At 38.1% G+C, this 19,008-nt stretch overlaps 1 protein-coding gene and 1 long non-coding RNA gene across 18 annotated transcripts; both read right to left on the reverse strand.

Annotated features, from left to right (window-relative positions):
- Positions 1–1,660: 1,660 nt before the first annotated feature.
- LOC110871145 (AN1-type zinc finger protein 5) lies at positions 1,661–2,323 on the reverse strand. The gene has a single exon (XM_022120076.2). It carries the CDS (start codon positions 2,080–2,082, stop codon positions 1,672–1,674), a length of 411 nt encoding a protein of 136 aa, XP_021975768.1. The 5' UTR covers positions 2,083–2,323; the 3' UTR covers positions 1,661–1,671.
- Positions 2,324–2,563: 240 nt separating this feature from the next.
- Positions 2,564–17,425, reverse strand: LOC110872917. 17 transcript variants are annotated; one of them, XR_004863851.1, is made up of 10 exons: positions 16,675–16,813; positions 16,064–16,141; positions 15,727–15,985; positions 15,154–15,278; positions 14,754–14,811; positions 14,613–14,671; positions 4,480–4,700; positions 4,098–4,250; positions 2,860–3,956; positions 2,564–2,705 (listed from the first exon to the last, which is right to left on the reverse strand). It is a non-coding gene; the product is annotated as an uncharacterized LOC110872917 (long non-coding RNA). The 17 variants fall into 17 exon arrangements; XR_004863845.1 differs by having other exon boundaries at positions 2,860–3,106; positions 3,708–3,743; positions 3,864–3,956; positions 14,754–15,985; XR_004863848.1 differs by having other exon boundaries at positions 2,860–3,106; positions 3,708–3,766; positions 3,864–3,956; positions 14,754–15,985.
- Positions 17,426–19,008: the final 1,583 nt, after the last annotated feature.

A 19,008-nucleotide genomic window follows, 5' to 3' on the forward strand; every position in this document is an offset into this window, starting at 1 on the left:
TATATATATATCGAGTTACCTATAAAAAGTTAACTAGGTTAGAACCCCGTGTATTACACGGGTTGAATAAATGTAATTTTATATACTAAATAAAAAAACATCATATTTTTAAAAACCTCAATTACTACACGTGTTAAGTAAATATAATTTAATATATCAAACAATAAAAAAACTATATTTTAAAAAAACCCTGTGTATTCACGAGTGAAAGAAATTTCATAGGTGGAAGAAATATAATTTTATATACTAAATAATAAAAAATTATATTTAAAAAAAACTCCGTGTATTGTACGGGTTGAATAAATCTAATTTTATATAAGAAATAATAAAAAAATATTATATCTTTAAAAACCCTGTGTATTACACGGGTTTATCCATGGCCGGACCTGGAGGTGGGCGGTGAGGACCACCGGTCAGGGTCCGATATTTCGAGTGGCACGTTTTTTTACGAAAAAAACCCGATATGTATATGTAAAATACTTTTTAATCGGGTACATCCATACAAACACCAACATAGGTCCCCTTACAAAACTATTCTTATGGTTTAGATTAGTTATTAACCCCTTTGGCATTACGTTTAGATATTTAGTGAGCCAAATACCCAATTTCGTTAAGGACTAAGGGCACATTTTTTCGAGCTCGAAAATGTTATAAAATTATATAGTATTTCAAAGTTCATTTTTTTTCAAAAAACATATATTAACAACTGTGTGTGTTAACCGATTACATAATATAGTGCAATAGACGGTGTTTAAAGATACATTTTTTTATTTAGTATATAAAATTATATTTATTCAGCCCGTGTAATACACGGGGCTTTAACCTAGTATATATATATATATATATATATACACACACACACATAAATCGGGCTAACCGAGCCGAACCGAACTGAGCGGACCTTTGCTCGTGCTTGGTTCGTTTACAAACCAAACCGATCCGAGCCGAGCGTTTTTTCAATCGAGCTTAATCGAACGAGCAAATTCCGAGCATTTATCGAGCGAGCATCGAACGAACGTCGGACGCCGAGCAATTTGAACAGCCCTACACATAGCCTCATAGAGACGGCATTCTCCTTATAGTACACAATTACAAGAAAGTACTTTTTGTGATGCATAAAAGTTCCGATTTAATGGGCATACAATTACAAGAAAATACTCTTTATGATGCATAAAAGTTCCGATTTAATGGGCAATAAGTCGGTGGTTTGCGGTTGCGCTTGTCGTCCATGGGAAACAAGTTACGGAGGGATTCGTGAGCAAAAACCTGGGAAAACAATCAAAACTTTATCAAAGTTTATATTGATATCTTTCGGTTAGGTGGTTATCACAAAACATAAAAAATATATATTTTTATAATTATATTCAGCTTTAATCCTTATTTTATCAGTATTATCATTATTAATTTTATTATTTCCATAAGATTCATATTTAATTTTAATAATTATATTAAGCTTTGATCCTTATTTTATCAGTATTATCTTTATTAATTTTATTATTTCCATAAGATTCATATTTAATTTAAATAACAATACCAATATAATCCTTTTAACTCTTCACTATAAGCTAATTACAACTAGGATTTTACAAAGACAAATAAAAACATGCATGCACCGAAATAATAACGCTAACTGAAAAAAAAAAAAAAATTGCAAGTGTCAAAGATGAATTATTAAATTCTTGTCTCTAGTTTATCGGCCACGCAAACCGGGTTCTCTTTCTCTAAAACGGCACGGCCGGCAGCCTTGAAATCGAACTTGCAAGCATGTTCCTCAGGCATCCGATGCAACCCGCAGAAACTATGACCACATCTACACCCAAACCCGATCAACCCAACCCGTTTGTTGCAGACCTGGCATCTGTTCTTCTTCTTGACTTCAACACTATGATGCTTTTTCAGTGGGACTGTATCAGCTACATTAACTGCGATAACTGTCTGTTTGGATGCCTCCTTCTGAAGCACAACCTTAAAGCAAACAGAACAAAGGTTTCGGGTTTTCAAATTCCCATAAAACCCACAACCCGCTTTGCAAAGTTGGGGTGCTTCTGATCGATCAACGTCCTCCGGCTGCTTCATCGTCATCCCTGTTTGTTTTCCTTAAAGCGCTTTTCCTAGTGGTTGATTTAATGATTTTTGTATGAGAAATATGTATTGTTTGCATGGGAGGTGGAAGTATATATAGGGACGAGGCCCAATTGGGATATGGATATTTAAATTTTAAATTTTGAAAGGGCCCAAAAGTTTTGCTAAGTTATGCATTGTGATTTGTCGTGGGGTTTTTTTTTTTTTTTTTTCAAATTATAATTACTAGGTGTACATTCGTGTGAATACACGGATTTGTTTAATAACGATCGGAATCATATACTGAAAAAAATATTATAATATATTATTTAAATTTTTTGTGTTTAGTTACATATGTTTATAAAACAATCTTAAAGATAATTTGTTTTAGTGTACATGTTTGATATAGAAAATAAGGTAAGTAATCTTAAAGATAATTTGTTTTAGTGTACATGTTTGATATAGAAAATAAGGTAAGTAATTGATAATATTTTGGCTAAAATAAAAGCATGACCTAATTTTATGTTGTCTAATAACTTCTTATATATGACATTAATTTTTTTTTAGTGTACATGTTTGGCTAAAACGTAAGGTTCACAACGAAATCAAGTTCTGCAGTGATTTGTAGTTCCCAGATCTCCATCCTGTAACAACACAAATTATCAGTTTACAGATTTGAAAAATACAAAGAAACCCTAGATCTACAAAAATAAAAGATACATACAGGGGTGATATGAGATCTACAAACATACATACACCAGATTATTAGAAAACCCTAACTAAAATCAGAAACCGTACATGTAGTAGACGTCAGCAGTGTGCTTAAAAAACTTGCGAACGAGCCATATGAATCCGCCTTTATGTTCTCTTTTTTTCTCCTTATGGTGGGCTGTCATACTGTTCTGCCTCTCGCCATCAAACTCATTCTTCGTCTCGAGTTTCTCATCTTTGTCTTGGTGATGGCGATGTCCGTACTTGTGCATAAACTCCCGCCACTTCGTTGAGCAGATTTTAAAATCCAGATGTATTTTTTTTATATCTCTACCTTGTTTAACAGCAAAAAGTAAAGCAAAATCACAAATTTGAAAAGTCAAAGCACTTCACACAATTTGACCTTTTTATAAAAGTAAAAATGACTTAAAGCCAATTTTATTTCATTACATCACTTCTTTTTAGGTAAATTAATCTATTAATTTTAAGTAGTCTGAATTTACAATCAATATCTATATATACTCAACAAATAAATAAACACAACCAATGCCTCATACCCTCACCTTTAAACAAATAATAAACAAAACCACTGTTATCAAATTTAGTATATTACCAATTGATAAAGAAAGGGACAAAATTGACACAAAACATTCTTAGTCTTAATTCAAAAAAGATTTGAAACGTTTGTTTTGACCAAAACTCTGTTTGATCAAAATCAAACCAGGTTTTAACCCAACAGTGATTTGTAACATCTGTTTTCTTCACAAAACACTGTTTTAACCAAACAGTGGTTTCAACGACTATTTTCTCCACAAAACACTGTTTTAACCCAACAGCTGTATTCATCCATATGTTGACCCAACAGTGGTTTCAAACCACTGTTCTAACCCAAAATACTGTTTCTAACAACTGAGTTAAACTAAACCAACACTTACCAGAATACGCCACTTGAATATGATGAAAACACAATTCTGAGATAGAATAATTAGACCACCTTGAGTCTCATATAACAACTTATAAGTTAAAAACATAATTCTGAAAATTATCTGTCATCCTGGTGACATGAGTGTGAAATGAGTTTCTTTAATTACCTGAGATAGAATAATTGGACCACCTTGAGTCTCATATAAGCCATTAGCTTTCATCATATTCACTATGTGCCTTGTGAAATTTTCCATAACAGCCTATACATTTATGAAGGATATACATACATAATCATCATCATTTCATCATTACATGCTCATTTCAAAATATCGAAAAATCAATAAATATTGTATGGATAAATTAAGATATTATTCAAAAGATTTAAAGTATCATAAGCAGACCTTGAAAGGGGCATTATCTGTTCTGAAACTAATTGTGCAACCCAAACAGGAAATCCCACAGCCATTTGTGCAGCCCATTTTGTATATGCTCGAGCCGGTGCTCCGAGTTTCTACTCGGACGGCCCGTATTCATTTTGAATCTGTCAATTTATTCTGCAAAGCATAGTATGATTAGTACGTATGAACGTATCGCCTATGTAACATATGGAAACTAAAATACCGGAACTAAAATTAAGATTCAAAACAATTGGTCTAGGTAACATCCCCAAACTAAAATTAAGATTTGGTGTACTCAACGTGTCCGTATCGCCTATATAACATACCGAAACTAAAAATTAAGATTCAAAACAAATGGTCTAAGTAAAACAAAACAGCAAATTACTTCATTGCATTACTTGTATTGTTGCGATAGCTTCCACAGCACCAGCGACTCCCATGAGGTGGCCGATCATTGATTTTGCAGAGTTCACCCTCAACCCAGTAGTTCTTACTTCTTACTCCACTTACCTTTGACTTTCTGGTTTGCTTTAAGAAAAAAGTCAACTTTTACAATATTCTCTTGATTATAATAAACTGACTTTCATCGAACAAATGGAAGGCGTTCTGCAAGCAAAAACATCAAGATTTAAACGCTTTCCCCGAACCTCGGAGACAACCTCCATTGCCATCTCCATCATTTGGTTCGGAAATGTGACACTCGAGGTTTTTCCGAACGATCACCTTGTAATATTTCGTGTGTATATAAATATTATTAAATGGAAACGTGATTTTTGCATGATATGTGATGTATGTATGTATTGGATATATATATTTATATGAGAGCCGAAACCACGACCCGAGACCATGACTCGCAACCGGGCGGTTGCGAGTGGGCCTTTGGGCCGTAACCGGTTTGGGTCGAAACCCCAAACCCAACCCGAAACACCCCTTGTATATATACCCCACCTTCCCCACTTCCCTTCACTTTACACAAACCACACAAACACACTTCTCCTATTTTCCTCTCAACTAGAAACCCACAACAACACCACTCTTCTCCCCTTTTCGGTTCAAGCAAGAATCTCGGACAAGGACTCGGTCAAGCTCGGATCACTCGGACACTCCATCTTCTCTCATTCTCTTCTCTTTGTTTTCGGCTCCTCCTTTTCTTAACCGGTTAGTGTTTCCTTTTGTGTTTAAGATGTATGTATGTTGTATGAACTAAGAAATGGTTGGTTAGTAGTTTATGCATGATTATTAGGTTGTTTTGTAAAGTTTGTGAATATGTGTTAACATGACTAAAATGACATGATATTGGTAGTTTACAAATGTTCATAGCCAACTACACTATGCTTCTTTGTTTCTTGCAAGAATGATGATGTTTAGCATAAGATTTTCGGCTATATAATGTATGTTTTCTTGTTTAGCATCATGATCTTGTTAAATATGTGATTTTCGGTTCATAAATATGTGTTTATGTTGGCATGAAAACCCTAGAAAACTATGAACATAAGAAGAACTTGTTTGAATATGGTTTGAAGGTTTTAAAAAATGGCAAAGTTTGATCTATCTTTACTAGCATTCAGATTAGGCAAAGTGTTAGTGAAATATTATTGGTTGTTTCCTAAAATGGGCCTGAATTCTTGGTACAATTTGGACTGTCATATCTGCATCATCACGTGTATATGAAAGTGACAGGTTACGACTCGCAACGACGGCATTACGACTCGCAACCACAGCATTCCGACTCGAAACCACACCGTTGCGACTCGCAAACAAAGCATGACAAGTCGAAACCACGTGATTGCGACTCGAGACTACGTCGGTTGCGACTCGCAACCACAGCATGATGACTCGAGACCACAGTTACGACTCGCAACCACAGCGTGACAAGCCGAAACCACCTGGTTGCGACTCGAGACCAGCTGGTTGCGAGTGGGCTGTTCATTTTGGTTACTGGGCCCATATGTGTTTAACTTGGACTATCTGTTGACTGGATTATGTGTTGCTGTTGACTGCTTAATTACTTAGGCCGGCCCAGTAACCCACTGTTTACTTATATGCTTGATACGTGTTAGTTACGTGCCTGTATGTGTTTTACGTGAATGCTTGTACACCGAACCTGACCTATACCGGTAACCATGTTAGGACGTGGTGACCAACGTGATTGACAAGTAACCTAAACCTACCGAGCAACCCAAGGTGAGTTCACAACTTAAAAGCATGCGTCCCGGTGGTTTGGGACACGAGACTAAAACAATCCTATCCCCTGGTAAAAGGGGATACCATTTACATACCTTCCCTAGTTATTGGGAACGAACTTACTTTTCCTTCCCGGGTATTGGGAAACCTTTTGGTTAATTACTGTTTATACGCATTGCAACTAACGGCACTAAACGAAACTCTATCACTCAAGTCCCTACTACAAATACCGATTAGTCGCCGGGTTCAGGCGAACGGGTTATTAGTTGATAGCGCTATTTAGGTGTTTACCAGCCTCACACCGTGCCCTGGTTTGGGACGGTCGTGAACTAATGTACTCAGAAATCCGTCAATGATGATAGAACATTGACATCGGGGCATCCTGCGGATACGCAACGGTTACCTAGTGTTCGGTATTGGAAAAACAGTTTAGTCGCTAACTTTTGGGGTAGCTCCCCAGGGCATGTATAAACGGATAAATTAACCGGTGAAACAAAGTTTTTGGTAATTAAAACTGGACAACTAGTGGACTCACTCAGCATTATTGTTGACCCCCTTACTGCATGCTTTGCAGGTAACCCGTGACGAAGGAGCTTGCTGCTTGGGAATGTGTAGTGTCTGTTCACCCTCGTGTTGGGTGTTACCTTATTTTGAATTATGAACTTTGTTTAAACTACTTTACTTATGCTTCCGCTACTTATTAACTGTTTGAACTTAAAACCTTAAACTTTGAACTTGATATTTGCTAATCTTATGGTTAGTAAGTATTACTTTTGTTATCAACTTAAGTATTCGGTATAATTGGTGGCTGGATCCTGGTCAGTCACGCCCTCGAAGCGGGTGTTATCCGCAGGTGGATTTTGGGGGTGTGACAGATTGGTATCAGAGCCATTGGTTATAGTGAACTTGGTTTTAAAAAGGGAAAAATCTTTTTGGAGGAAACCAGACTATAACCCGTGACTCGCGACGACACTACACTCCAAGTGCAAGGCTCAACACTTTTGACCTCATAGCTCGGACCAGTGTTTACTTGTTGCTTACTTTATGTTTCCTGTTATGCTATACGTACTAGTGTGCCTAAACTAGATAGATACACCTTTCTCTTCTATCTCATTCTCGCTACACTACGACAACACACTCATATTGTGTTTTCTGGTTATGAAGACAATGAGTGGACGCGGAAGAGGAAACATTAACATGACACAGGCTCAGTTCACTAACCTGCTCAACACAGTGGCTGCAGCTTTCGCAGCTCACCCTATAGGTAAGCTCGTTGTTTTAGGATGTATAAGATCCTACCGCCACATCGACTTTTCGCCTCTAAACCTATACGCTTCGCTTCTCACAAACAGGTCAGCATGCACCTGCGCAACCACCAGTGTGTACTTTCAAAACTTTCATGGATTGCAAGCCTCTCCCTTTCAACGGCACTGAGGGTGCCATAGGTCTTCTGCATTGGATTGAGAAAATTGAAGCTGTTTTTGCTGTTTGCGAGTGTCCCCCTGCGAACTGGGTGAAGTTTGCTACTGCTACGCTTGAAGGAAGCGCGCTTTCTTGGTGGAAGGCGCAGATTCAGATGTTTGGGTTGGAAACTGCAAATGCTACGGCATGGGAGGATTTCAAGGATATGATTAAGGATGAATACTGTCACCGGGATGACATCCACAAGCTTGAGAATGAGTACTATGAGCTCAAGATGGTTGGGTCGGAAATTGAAACCTACACCAAGCTGTCTAACGACTACGCTGCTCTTTGCCCAAACATGTCTCGACCAATGTACCGAAGGATCGAACTGTACATCAAAGGTTTGGCTCCAGAGATTCGAAGCCATGTCACTTCAGCCAACCACACTACCATTCAGCCGATTGTTCGACTTGCTCACAAACTTACTGATCAGGCCGTGGAAGAGGGCAGGTTGCCCAAAAGGATCAGTGCTACTGTCGGAACTTCTAGTGACAGCAAGCGTAAGTGGGAAGGAAGTCAAAGCAAGGATGCTAACCCCACTCAGGCCCCAGCGCAACAAAGGAAAACTGAAAGCAACAAAGGCACTCAGCAACAGGGTGGCTACCGGGGAAGCTACCCTAAGTGCAACAAGTGTAACAAGCACCACAATGGGGCATGTAACAAGGGCCAGTGTCAGCGATGCCACAAGATGGGGCACGACGCCAAGGATTGTCGAAGTCAGTTCCCAGCTAGACAGAATCAGCAACAACCCCAACAGCAACAGCAGCAGGGATACAACCGGGCATGTTTTAAGTGTGGAGCTGAGGGACACTTTAAGAAGGATTGCCCTGAACTGAATCAGAACCGCAACAATAATCAGGGAGCTGGGAACAACAATCAGAACAACAATGCTGGGAATGGTGCTAGAGGAAGAGCTTTTGTGATTGGAGCTGGAGAAGCAAGGAATGACCCCAATGTTGTGACGGGTAAGTTCCTACTCGATGATCGTTATGTTTCTGTGTTATTTGATTCCGGTGCCGATGCTAGTTATGTATCCCTACGTATTAGTAAGAAGCTTAAGCGTCCGCTTTCGTTACTAAGTTCTCCTCATGTCGTCGAGTTAGCTAATGGTAGAAACATCGAGGCCTCACACGTTGTCAAGGGTTGCAAACTAGAGTTGTCTGGTCAGACATTTAGTATCGATCTTTTCCCTGTTACTCTTGGAAGCTTCGATGTCGTTATTGGTATGGATTGGTTATCCAAGCATCGTGCTGAGATCCTCTGTCAAGAGAAAGCAGTTCGTATTCCTCGCCGTTCTGGCAAACCCCTCATTGTACAAGGTGGCAAAAGTGGAGAAATCTCCGGCATTATCTCTTTCTTGAAGGCCCAGAAGTGTTTACGAAAAGGGCACACCGCTATCTTAGCACTTGTTACCAACACGCAGGAAAAGGAAAAGAGGATTGAAGATTTTCCAGTAGTGCGTGACTACCCCGAGGTATTTCCTGAGGAACTACCTGGACTCCCTCCCCACCGTCAGGTCGAATTCCAAATCGAGCTAGCTCCCGGAGCAGCGCCTATAGCTCGTGCACCTTATCGGCTAGCCCCCGCAGAATTGAAGGAACTCTCGACACAACTACAGGAACTTTTGGATAAAGGGTTTATCCGCCCTAGTTCGTCACCCTGGGGAGCACCGGTACTCTTTGTTAAGAAGAAGGATGGCACGTTCCGAATGTGTATTGACTATCGTGAGTTGAACAAGGTTACCATCAAGAATCGTTACCCTCTCCCGCGAATCGACGATTTGTTTGATCAACTGCAAGGATCAAGCTACTATTCTAAGATTGATCTGCGATCAGGCTATCATCAGTTAAGGGTCCGTAATGAAGATATTTCCAAGACTGCATTCAGAACTCGTTATGGTCATTATGAATTCCTCGTTATGCCCTTCGGAATGACCAACGCCCCTGCAGTGTTCATGGATCTTATGAACCGAGTATGCAAACCCTACCTCGACAAGTTCGTGATTGTGTTTATAGACGACATCTTGATCTACTCGAAAAGTCAGGAAGAGCATGAACAGCACCTACGCCTTATCCTCGAACTCCTTCGCAATGAGCAACTGTACGCCAAGTTCTCGAAATGCGACTTCTGGCTTCGAGAAGTCCATTTCCTTGGGCACGTGGTTAACAAGGATGGAATCCACGTCGACCCAGCTAAGATCGACTCTATAAAGAATTGGCCTACCCCTAAGACTCCCACTGAAGTTCGCCAATTCTTGGGATTGGCAGGTTACTACCGCAGATTCATTCAGGGATTCTCAAAGATTGCACAACCCCTCACTACACTCACTCAGAAAGGCGTCACCTACAAGTGGAATGAAGCACAGGAATATGCTTTTCAGAGGCTTAAGGATAACCTCTGCAGTGCTCCTATTCTCTCGTTACCTGAAGGCACTGACGACTTTGTGGTCTACTGCGATGCGTCTATTCATGGACTCGGTTGCGTGTTGATGCAACGCGAGAAAGTTATTGCTTACGCCTCTCGACAACTTAAGACACATGAAAGGAACTACACAACACATGACTTGGAACTGGGAGCAGTGATATTTGCGCTTAAGATATGGAGACATTACCTGTACGGTACCAAGTGCACCATTTACACCGATCACAGGAGTCTCGAGCATATCTTTAAGCAGAAGGAGTTAAACATGCGTCAACGTCGATGGGTTGAACTTCTGAATGACTACGAGTGCGCCATCAAGTATCATCCGGGCAAGGCCAATGTTGTGGCAGACGCCCTCAGCCGGAAGGACACTATACCACGGCGCGTGCGAGCATTACAACTTACTATCCAGTCTAGTCTCCCTACCCAGATCCGAAATGCTCAGATTGAAGCTTTGAAACCGGAAAACATCAGGGTTGAGTCCCTGCGAGGATCGAGACAGCAACTAGAACAGAAAGAAGATGGCGCCTACTATGTGGCAGGGCGCATTTGGGTCCCACTTTACGGAGATCTACGAGAGCTTGTGATGGACGAAGCCCATAAGTCCCGTTACTCAGTACATCCTGGTTCAGATAAGATGTACTACGACTTAAGGACCACCTACTGGTGGCCTGGCATGAAAGCCCACATAGCAGCCTATGTTGGCAAATGTTTGACCTGCGCAAGAGTCAAGATCGAGTATCAGAAACCAGCAGGCCTACTACAGCAACCGGAAATCCCGAAATGGAAATGGGAACAAATTTCCATGGATTTTGTTACAGGGCTACCTAGATCTCAACGCGGGAATGATACTATCTGGGTGATAGTAGATCGTTTGACTAAGTCTGCACACTTTCTGGCCATTAAGGAAACAGACAAGTTTTCTACCTTAGCAGAAATCTATTTAAAGGAAGTAGTCTCCAGGCACGGGGTGCCAACCTCTATTATTTCTGACCGAGACGCTCGTTTTACTTCCGAATTGTGGCAAGCTATGCACAAATCCTTTGGCTCACGTTTGGACATGAGCACCGCTTATAACCCGCAAACGGATGGGCAGTCTGAACGCACCATCCAAACCCTGGAAGACATGCTTAGAGCATGTGTGATCGATTTTGGCAAGAACTGGGAGAAGCATCTACCGTTGGTGGAATTCTCCTACAATAACAGCTACCACACTAGCATTCAGGCGGCACCTTTTGAGGCATTGTACGGTCGTAAATGCCGATCACCTCTCTGCTGGGCGGAAGTCGGTGATAGTCAACTCACAGGCCCAGAACTAGTGGTAGATACAACGGAAAAGATTTCCCAGATCAGGCAACGCATGGCGGCAGCTCGTGACCGTCAGAAAAGCTACGCTGATAAGCGTAGGAAACCACTAGAATTCCAGGTCGGAGACCGGGTTCTACTTAAAGTCTCACCCTGGAAGGGTGTGGTCCGTTTCGGTAAACGGGGCAAGCTGAATCCACGGTATGTTGGACCATTCGAAATTACCGAGAAAATCGGTAAGGTTGCTTATAGATTAAACCTGCCTGCAGAGCTGAGTGCAGTGCACAACGTTTTTCACGTATCTAACCTGAAGAAGTGTTTGTCGGATGAAACACTTGTGATTCCTTTTAAGGAACTGACGATTGATGAACAGCTACACTTTACTGAGGAACCGATTGAGATCACGGATCGAGAAATCAAAACCCTCAAACGTAGCCAGATACCCCTTGTGCGAGTTCGTTGGAACTCACGGCGCGGCCCAGAGTTTACCTGGGAGCGGGAGGACCAGATGAAGTCCAAGTATCCCCAGTTGTTCCCAAACGAAAACCCCAGCACTGAAGCTACAACCGAATTTCGGGACGAAATTCCAAACTAACGGGGGGATGATGTGACACCCCGTTAAAACACGCTAGCTTGGCAGTGGCTGCTTCAACTTTCGGGACGAAAGTTCTTAAAACTTGGGGATAATGTGACACTCGAGGTTTTTCCGAACGATCACCTTGTAATATTTCGTGTGTATATAAATATTATTAAATGGAAACGTGATTTTTGCATGATATGTGATGTATGTATGTATTGGATATATATATTTATATGAGAGCCGAAACCACGACCCGAGACCATGACTCGCAACCGGGCGGTTGCGAGTGGGCCTTTGGGCCGTAACCGGTTTGGGTCGAAACCCCAAACCCAACCCGAAACACCCCTTGTATATATACCCCACCTTCCCCACTTCCCTTCACTTTACACAAACCACACAAACACACTTCTCCTATTTTCCTCTCAACTAGAAACCCACAACAACACCACTCTTCTCCCCTTTTCGGTTCAAGCAAGAATCTCGGACAAGGACTCGGTCAAGCTCGGATCACTCGGACACTCCATCTTCTCTCATTCTCTTCTCTTTGTTTTCGGCTCCTCCTTTTCATAACCGGTTAGTGTTTCCTTTTGTGTTTAAGATGTATGTATGTTGTATGAACTAAGAAATGGTTGGTTAGTAGTTTATGCATGATTATTAGGTTGTTTTGTAAAGTTTGTGAATATGTGTTAACATGACTAAAATGACATGATATTGGTAGTTTACAAATGTTCATAGCCAACTACACTATGCTTCTTTGTTTCTTGCAAGAATGATGATGTTTAGCATAAGATTTTCGGCTATATAATGTATGTTTTCTTGTTTAGCATCATGATCTTGTTAAATATGTGATTTTCGGTTCATAAATATGTGTTTATGTTGGCATGAAAACCCTAGAAAACTATGAACATAAGAAGAACTTGTTTGAATATGGTTTGAAGGTTTTAAAAAATGGCAAAGTTTGATCTATCTTTACTAGCATTCAGATTAGGCAAAGTGTTAGTGAAATATTATTGGTTGTTTCCTAAAATGGGCCTGAATTCTTGGTACAATTTGGACTGTCATATCTGCATCATCACGTGTATATGAAAGTGACAGGTTACGACTCGCAACGACGGCATTACGACTCGCAACCACAGCATTCCGACTCGAAACCACACCGTTGCGACTCGCAAACAAAGCATGACAAGTCGAAACCACGTGATTGCGACTCGAGACTACGTCGGTTGCGACTCGCAACCACAGCATGATGACTCGAGACCACAGTTACGACTCGCAACCACAGCGTGACAAGCCGAAACCACCTGGTTGCGACTCGAGACCAGCTGGTTGCGAGTGGGCTGTTCATTTTGGTTACTGGGCCCATATGTGTTTAACTTGGACTATCTGTTGACTGGATTATGTGTTGCTGTTGACTGCTTAATTACTTAGGCCGGCCCAGTAACCCACTGTTTACTTATATGCTTGATACGTGTTAGTTACGTGCCTGTATGTGTTTTACGTGAATGCTTGTACACCGAACCTGACCTATACCGGTAACCATGTTAGGACGTGGTGACCAACATGATTGACAAGTAACCTAAACCTACCGAGCAACCCAAGGTGAGTTCACAACTTAAAAGCATGCGTCCCGGTGGTTTGGGACACGAGACTAAAACAATCCTATCCCCTGGTAAAAGGGGATACCATTTACATACCTTCCCTAGTTATTGGGAACGAACTTACTTTTCCTTCCCGGGTATTGGGAAACCTTTTGGTTAATTACTGTTTATACGCATTGCAACTAACGGCACTAAACGAAACTCTATCACTCAAGTCCCTACTACAAATACCGATTAGTCGCCGGGTTCAGGCGAACGGGTTATTAGTTGATAGCGCTATTTAGGTGTTTACCAGCCTCACACCGTGCCCTGGTTTGGGACGGTCGTGAACTAATGTACTCAGAAATCCGTCAATGATGATAGAACATTGACATCGGGGCATCCTGCGGATACGCAACGGTTACCTAGTGTTCGGTATTGGAAAAACAGTTTAGTCGCTAACTTTTGGGGTAGCTCCCCAGGGCATGTATAAACGGATAAATTAACCGGTGAAACAAAGTTTTTGGTAATTAAAACTGGACAACTAGTGGACTCACTCAGCATTATTGTTGACCCCCTTACTGCATGCTTTGCAGGTAACCCGTGACGAAGGAGCTTGCTGCTTGGGAATGTGTAGTGTCTGTTCACCCTCGTGTTGGGTGTTACCTTATTTTGAATTATGAACTTTGTTTAAACTACTTTACTTATGCTTCCGCTACTTATTAACTGTTTGAACTTAAAACCTTAAACTTTGAACTTGATATTTGCTAATCTTATGGTTAGTAAGTATTACTTTTGTTATCAACTTAAGTATTCGGTATAATTGGTGGCTGGATCCTGGTCAGTCACGCCCTCGAAGCGGGTGTTATCCGCAGGTGGATTTTGGGGGTGTGACAGGAAAAACCTTATACAAATGCATTGTAAACTTATACATCAGGAATGATACTAACATATAAAAAAATAATAAGAATAAATATTAATAAATACCTCCCACCAATTTTCACCTTCACCAACTGCATCCAAACTTATATCAGTTTCTTAATGGTCTGTAAAACAAAAATTGCATCCTCTTAGATAACAGCCACAGTTTAAGTCAAGTTAAAAAGGGGAAGTAAACAACTAACTTACGTTTTAAAATCCAATGACGGCAAATCTTGCATCGGAGTAGGCTTTTTCTCTGAAGGTCCTGCAAGAAGTCACTCACAAGCGAACATGTCAAAATTGTCAACTATATCAAAGAAACATATTTATTTACGGAGCCAAAGTGTAGGATTATTACATAAAACCTCCTCGTAAATCATTCTATTCAAAATTTTAAGTGACTGAGAAAAGTAATATAGCCTTGGTAGTTATATCAAAGACATCAAAAGTTGATGTCAAAAGTAATATAACCTGTAAAAGAAGATCAAGTAACCTCACAAGCTATTCAGGTTTGTTAACTTTGTCATTCTTCTTATCACGGCCCTTGCTAAGTGTACTCTTATCTATGCTAGCCTAACCAACAGTTCTAGTAAATCTAACAACTTACATATATTTACTGGCGTTCATAATCCCATTTACACCGTATAATATAACTTATCATGTGGAATTCAGATCCAGAAATGACAATGCATAGTGTTGCATCTCACTTTTGCTAATTCCTCCTCATAATCCCTATGAAGAAACCACAAATTGTTAGTAACTAAGAAAATTAAAACTAAACCAAACCATTATGAACAATTTGGTTTCAGTTTGGTTTTATGGTTTTAAAAATTCTAATTAAACTTCTAGTTTGATTCCGTTACTAACTACGAAAGTATACTTCAAAAGGTTTCATGAAAAATTCAACTGTAACTACGAAAGTAGACTTCAAAAGGTTTCATGAAAAATTCAACTACATAACATCAAGTTTGGCAATTGTTTTAACGACTGTGACTTTTTCAACCAACATAGCAATTTTAAAAGGGTAACAAAATAGATTTGAATTAGAGCACCGTAAGGTAAGTTGGGAAGTAAGATACATGAACTACCAGTTCACTTCAAATAGTTAGTTAAGATAAACTATTAGAATAAAAAGAAACTTTGTGAATAACTTGTAAATCAAATTAACTGGATATATTACCCGTCGCATCTGCGGCAGTAACTACACTTATATTTATACAAAGCCGGACGCTTAATAAATGAAGTCACATCGACAATTTCTTTTGATCCACATCACCACTGAAAAACTTCATCTATACCTTCGACTTGAATCCTTGAATTTGATCAGACATTTTCATGATCTAATACCAAAAGAAGCAACTTTAAATGATCAAAAGATTTCAAAGAAAACAAACCTTGACTAAACAGATTATGTTTTTGTTGGATTGTTTCTCCACAATCTATATGACAGAAAAAAAAACACAGCTTTATTACACATGTATATGCAGAATAACAGAAATAAAATAAAATAAAGTTACCTTCAAAGTCTCATCGTGTGTACTATCATCATTCATCAGAAGCAGAGGAACATTGCATCCGTATTTTGAGTTCAGAACCTACAAACAATTCTAAATATAAATTTTAAACTGAACCTACAAACAGTGCCAGATTATTGAGTAAATATTTATTATAACAGAAGCCAAAAGATATAATTGTAAAATGATATAACAGAAGAAAAATGGTACTGAACCAATAAGATCGGTATGAAAGTAAAATGTAATAAAAATTCATAGCTTCGCATATCTAATGTTTGCAACATGATGATGGTTTCACCTAGTCTCAGTTCTCACAACATCAAATCAAAGGCCTAAATTAATAGCTTCGCATATCTAATGTTTGCAACCGTGAACTTCAAAGGCCTAAATTCATAGCTTCGCATATCTAATGTTTGCAACCGTGAAATTCATAGCTTCGCATATCACCTCTTGCCAAACCTCTTCCACTTTATCTAACTAACCTAACTGACTAAAATTACCTCAAATTCACACTAATTTAACCACAATTTCACCTTCAAACACTAAATTAAACACAAATTATCGATTCAACGGCTACTGAAACTGAATGTAACCCTAGAAGTTACCAAAATTACCTCATTTAAACAGATCTTCCGGTATAATCTGAATGTAAAAGATCTGAATTCAACATAAACAGTTAATGAACAGAGAAAACCATAAAACTCATCACTATAAATAAACTTTCAATCCAATAAGTCCATAAATAAAATATTAAAATTAGAAGTTACCATATCAGAACCAATCCTCATCCGCCGCTCGTTTATCACTCGCCGCCGCTCCTTTCTCCCCAATCCTCATCCGTCCAAAACAATTCGCAACAGAAGAAACCGGAACCGAATCCGAAACCGAAACCTGTTGCAACTGAGATAACTGCTTGTTTAGCTCCGAATTCATCATCTGAAGATTAACATTCTCTTGCCGGAGCGCTTCTGCTTCTTTGGAACTTAGCCGGTGATTATTCAGGCACCAGTGGAGTTATGGAGAAGATCGATGAGTACAACGGTGTGTTAAACTCATTACACATACCACCGTTTGATTGGTGGATGAACGATGACCAGAGCTTGTTGTCTTCATCATTACCGTATGAAAAATCGGTGTAATTCTGCATTTTTTTTAATGATTTTGTTATGGAAAAACGTAAATTGAAGGTTGAATTTCAGTGTTTAGTGATTTAATTGCATGATTCTTGATTCTTGAATCGAAAGAGATGATAATTTGTTGATTAATCTAGAGAGAGAGAAGCGCCAGATCTAGATCTGAGAGAAAGAGAGAGAGAATGGAATGGAAAGGGCTTTAGGTTTGAAATTTGAAATGAGATTTAGGGATTTGAGAGAGGATTTGAATTTTGAAAATTTTATTTATGTATTATTAATATAGAAAATTATATTTATCTTAAAAAATAATATATAAAAAGACGGAATTATGACATAAGCATGGGCAATGTGGCATGGCTGAGAGGCTGACACGTAAGCAAAGTGAGGTCAGCCTCTAAGCTCCTTTAATAGAGAGTATAGATTTTATGGTTTAGAATGAAAATAAAGATTTCATTGAAGGGATGAATTATTTTTTATTTGATAACAACTCAATTTAGTTTTGAAACTAAATTTTGAAGTATATTGTATTTTCTTTCACACCGACTTAATTTTAAAGTTAATTATAGAGTTAATTACACAAATGGGTACTGTGGTTTATACCTAATTTCGCCTTTGGGTACTAACTTTTTTAACAAGTTTAGGTTTTATAGTTTCAATTTTGTAACACCTTTGGGTACTATCATCAAAATTAGTTAATTAATGACTAAAATACCCTTGCATTTTTTTTAAGTTTATTAATGTAACACATTTAGGTACTAACAACTAATTTTATTTAAGTTTAAATCAATTTTACAAAATCTATTTACTTTTTTTATTTTCATTTTTTATTATATCTCTTAATTAACATAAAATCTATTTTTTTTATTTTCATATTTTTATTAAATTTCTTATTTAACATAAAATTTACTTGTTACACCAGTATTTTTTTAAATAAAATCTACTAGCTATATATTTTTATGTAAATTAAATTTCTTACTCGTTTTAAATAATGTAAACCTTACTCGTTTTCAATTTTGGATAGATATGATTGATAATAATAAATATCTTTCATTTAAAAAAGATTAAGCCATTTTTAACTCGTTTTTTTGTTTATTTACATTTTACTATTTTAGAAAAATATTTAATTTACATAAAACTATATAGCTAGGTACTTTAGATAAAACTATATAGCTAGGTATTTTAGATAAAACTATATAGCTAGGTATTTTAGATAAAACTAAAAAAATGTAAGCCTTTTTTTAACTCGTTTTTTGTAAGAAAAAAGATATTTAATTTACATAAAACTATATAGCTGGTAGATTTCACTGGTGCAACTAGTAGATTTTATGTAAATTAAATATTTTTCTAAAATAGTAAAATGTAAATGAACAAAAAAACGAGTTAAAAATGGCTTAAGTTTTTTTACATGAAAGATATTTATTATTATCAATCATATCTATCGAATATTAAAAACGAGTAAGGTTTTCATTATTTAAAACGAGTAAGAAATTTAATTTACATTAAACTATATAGCTAGTAGATTTTATTTAAAAAAGCTGTTTAAAAAAATACTTGTGTAACAACTAGATTGTATGTTAAATAAGAAATTTAATAAAAATATGAAAATAAAAAAATAAATAGATTTTATGTTAATTAAGAGATATAATAAAAAGATGAAAATAAAAAAATAGATTTTGTAAAATTGATTTAAACTTAAATAAAATTAGTTGTTAGTACCCAAATGTGTTACATTGATAAACTTAAAAAATGCAAGGGTATTTTAGTCATTAATTAACTAATTTTGGTGTTAGTACCCAAAGGTGTTACAAAATTGAA

The sequence above is a fragment of the Helianthus annuus genome, chromosome 8, assembly GCF_002127325.2.
Source record: "Helianthus annuus cultivar XRQ/B chromosome 8, HanXRQr2.0-SUNRISE, whole genome shotgun sequence".
Lineage (NCBI taxonomy): Eukaryota > Viridiplantae > Streptophyta > Magnoliopsida > Asterales > Asteraceae > Helianthus > Helianthus annuus.

Excerpts from the sequence above, each read along its gene's own strand:
- LOC110871145 (XM_022120076.2), bottom strand. The coding sequence starts at position 2,082 with ATGACGATGAAGCAGCCGGAGGACGTTGATCGATCAGAAGCACCCCAA.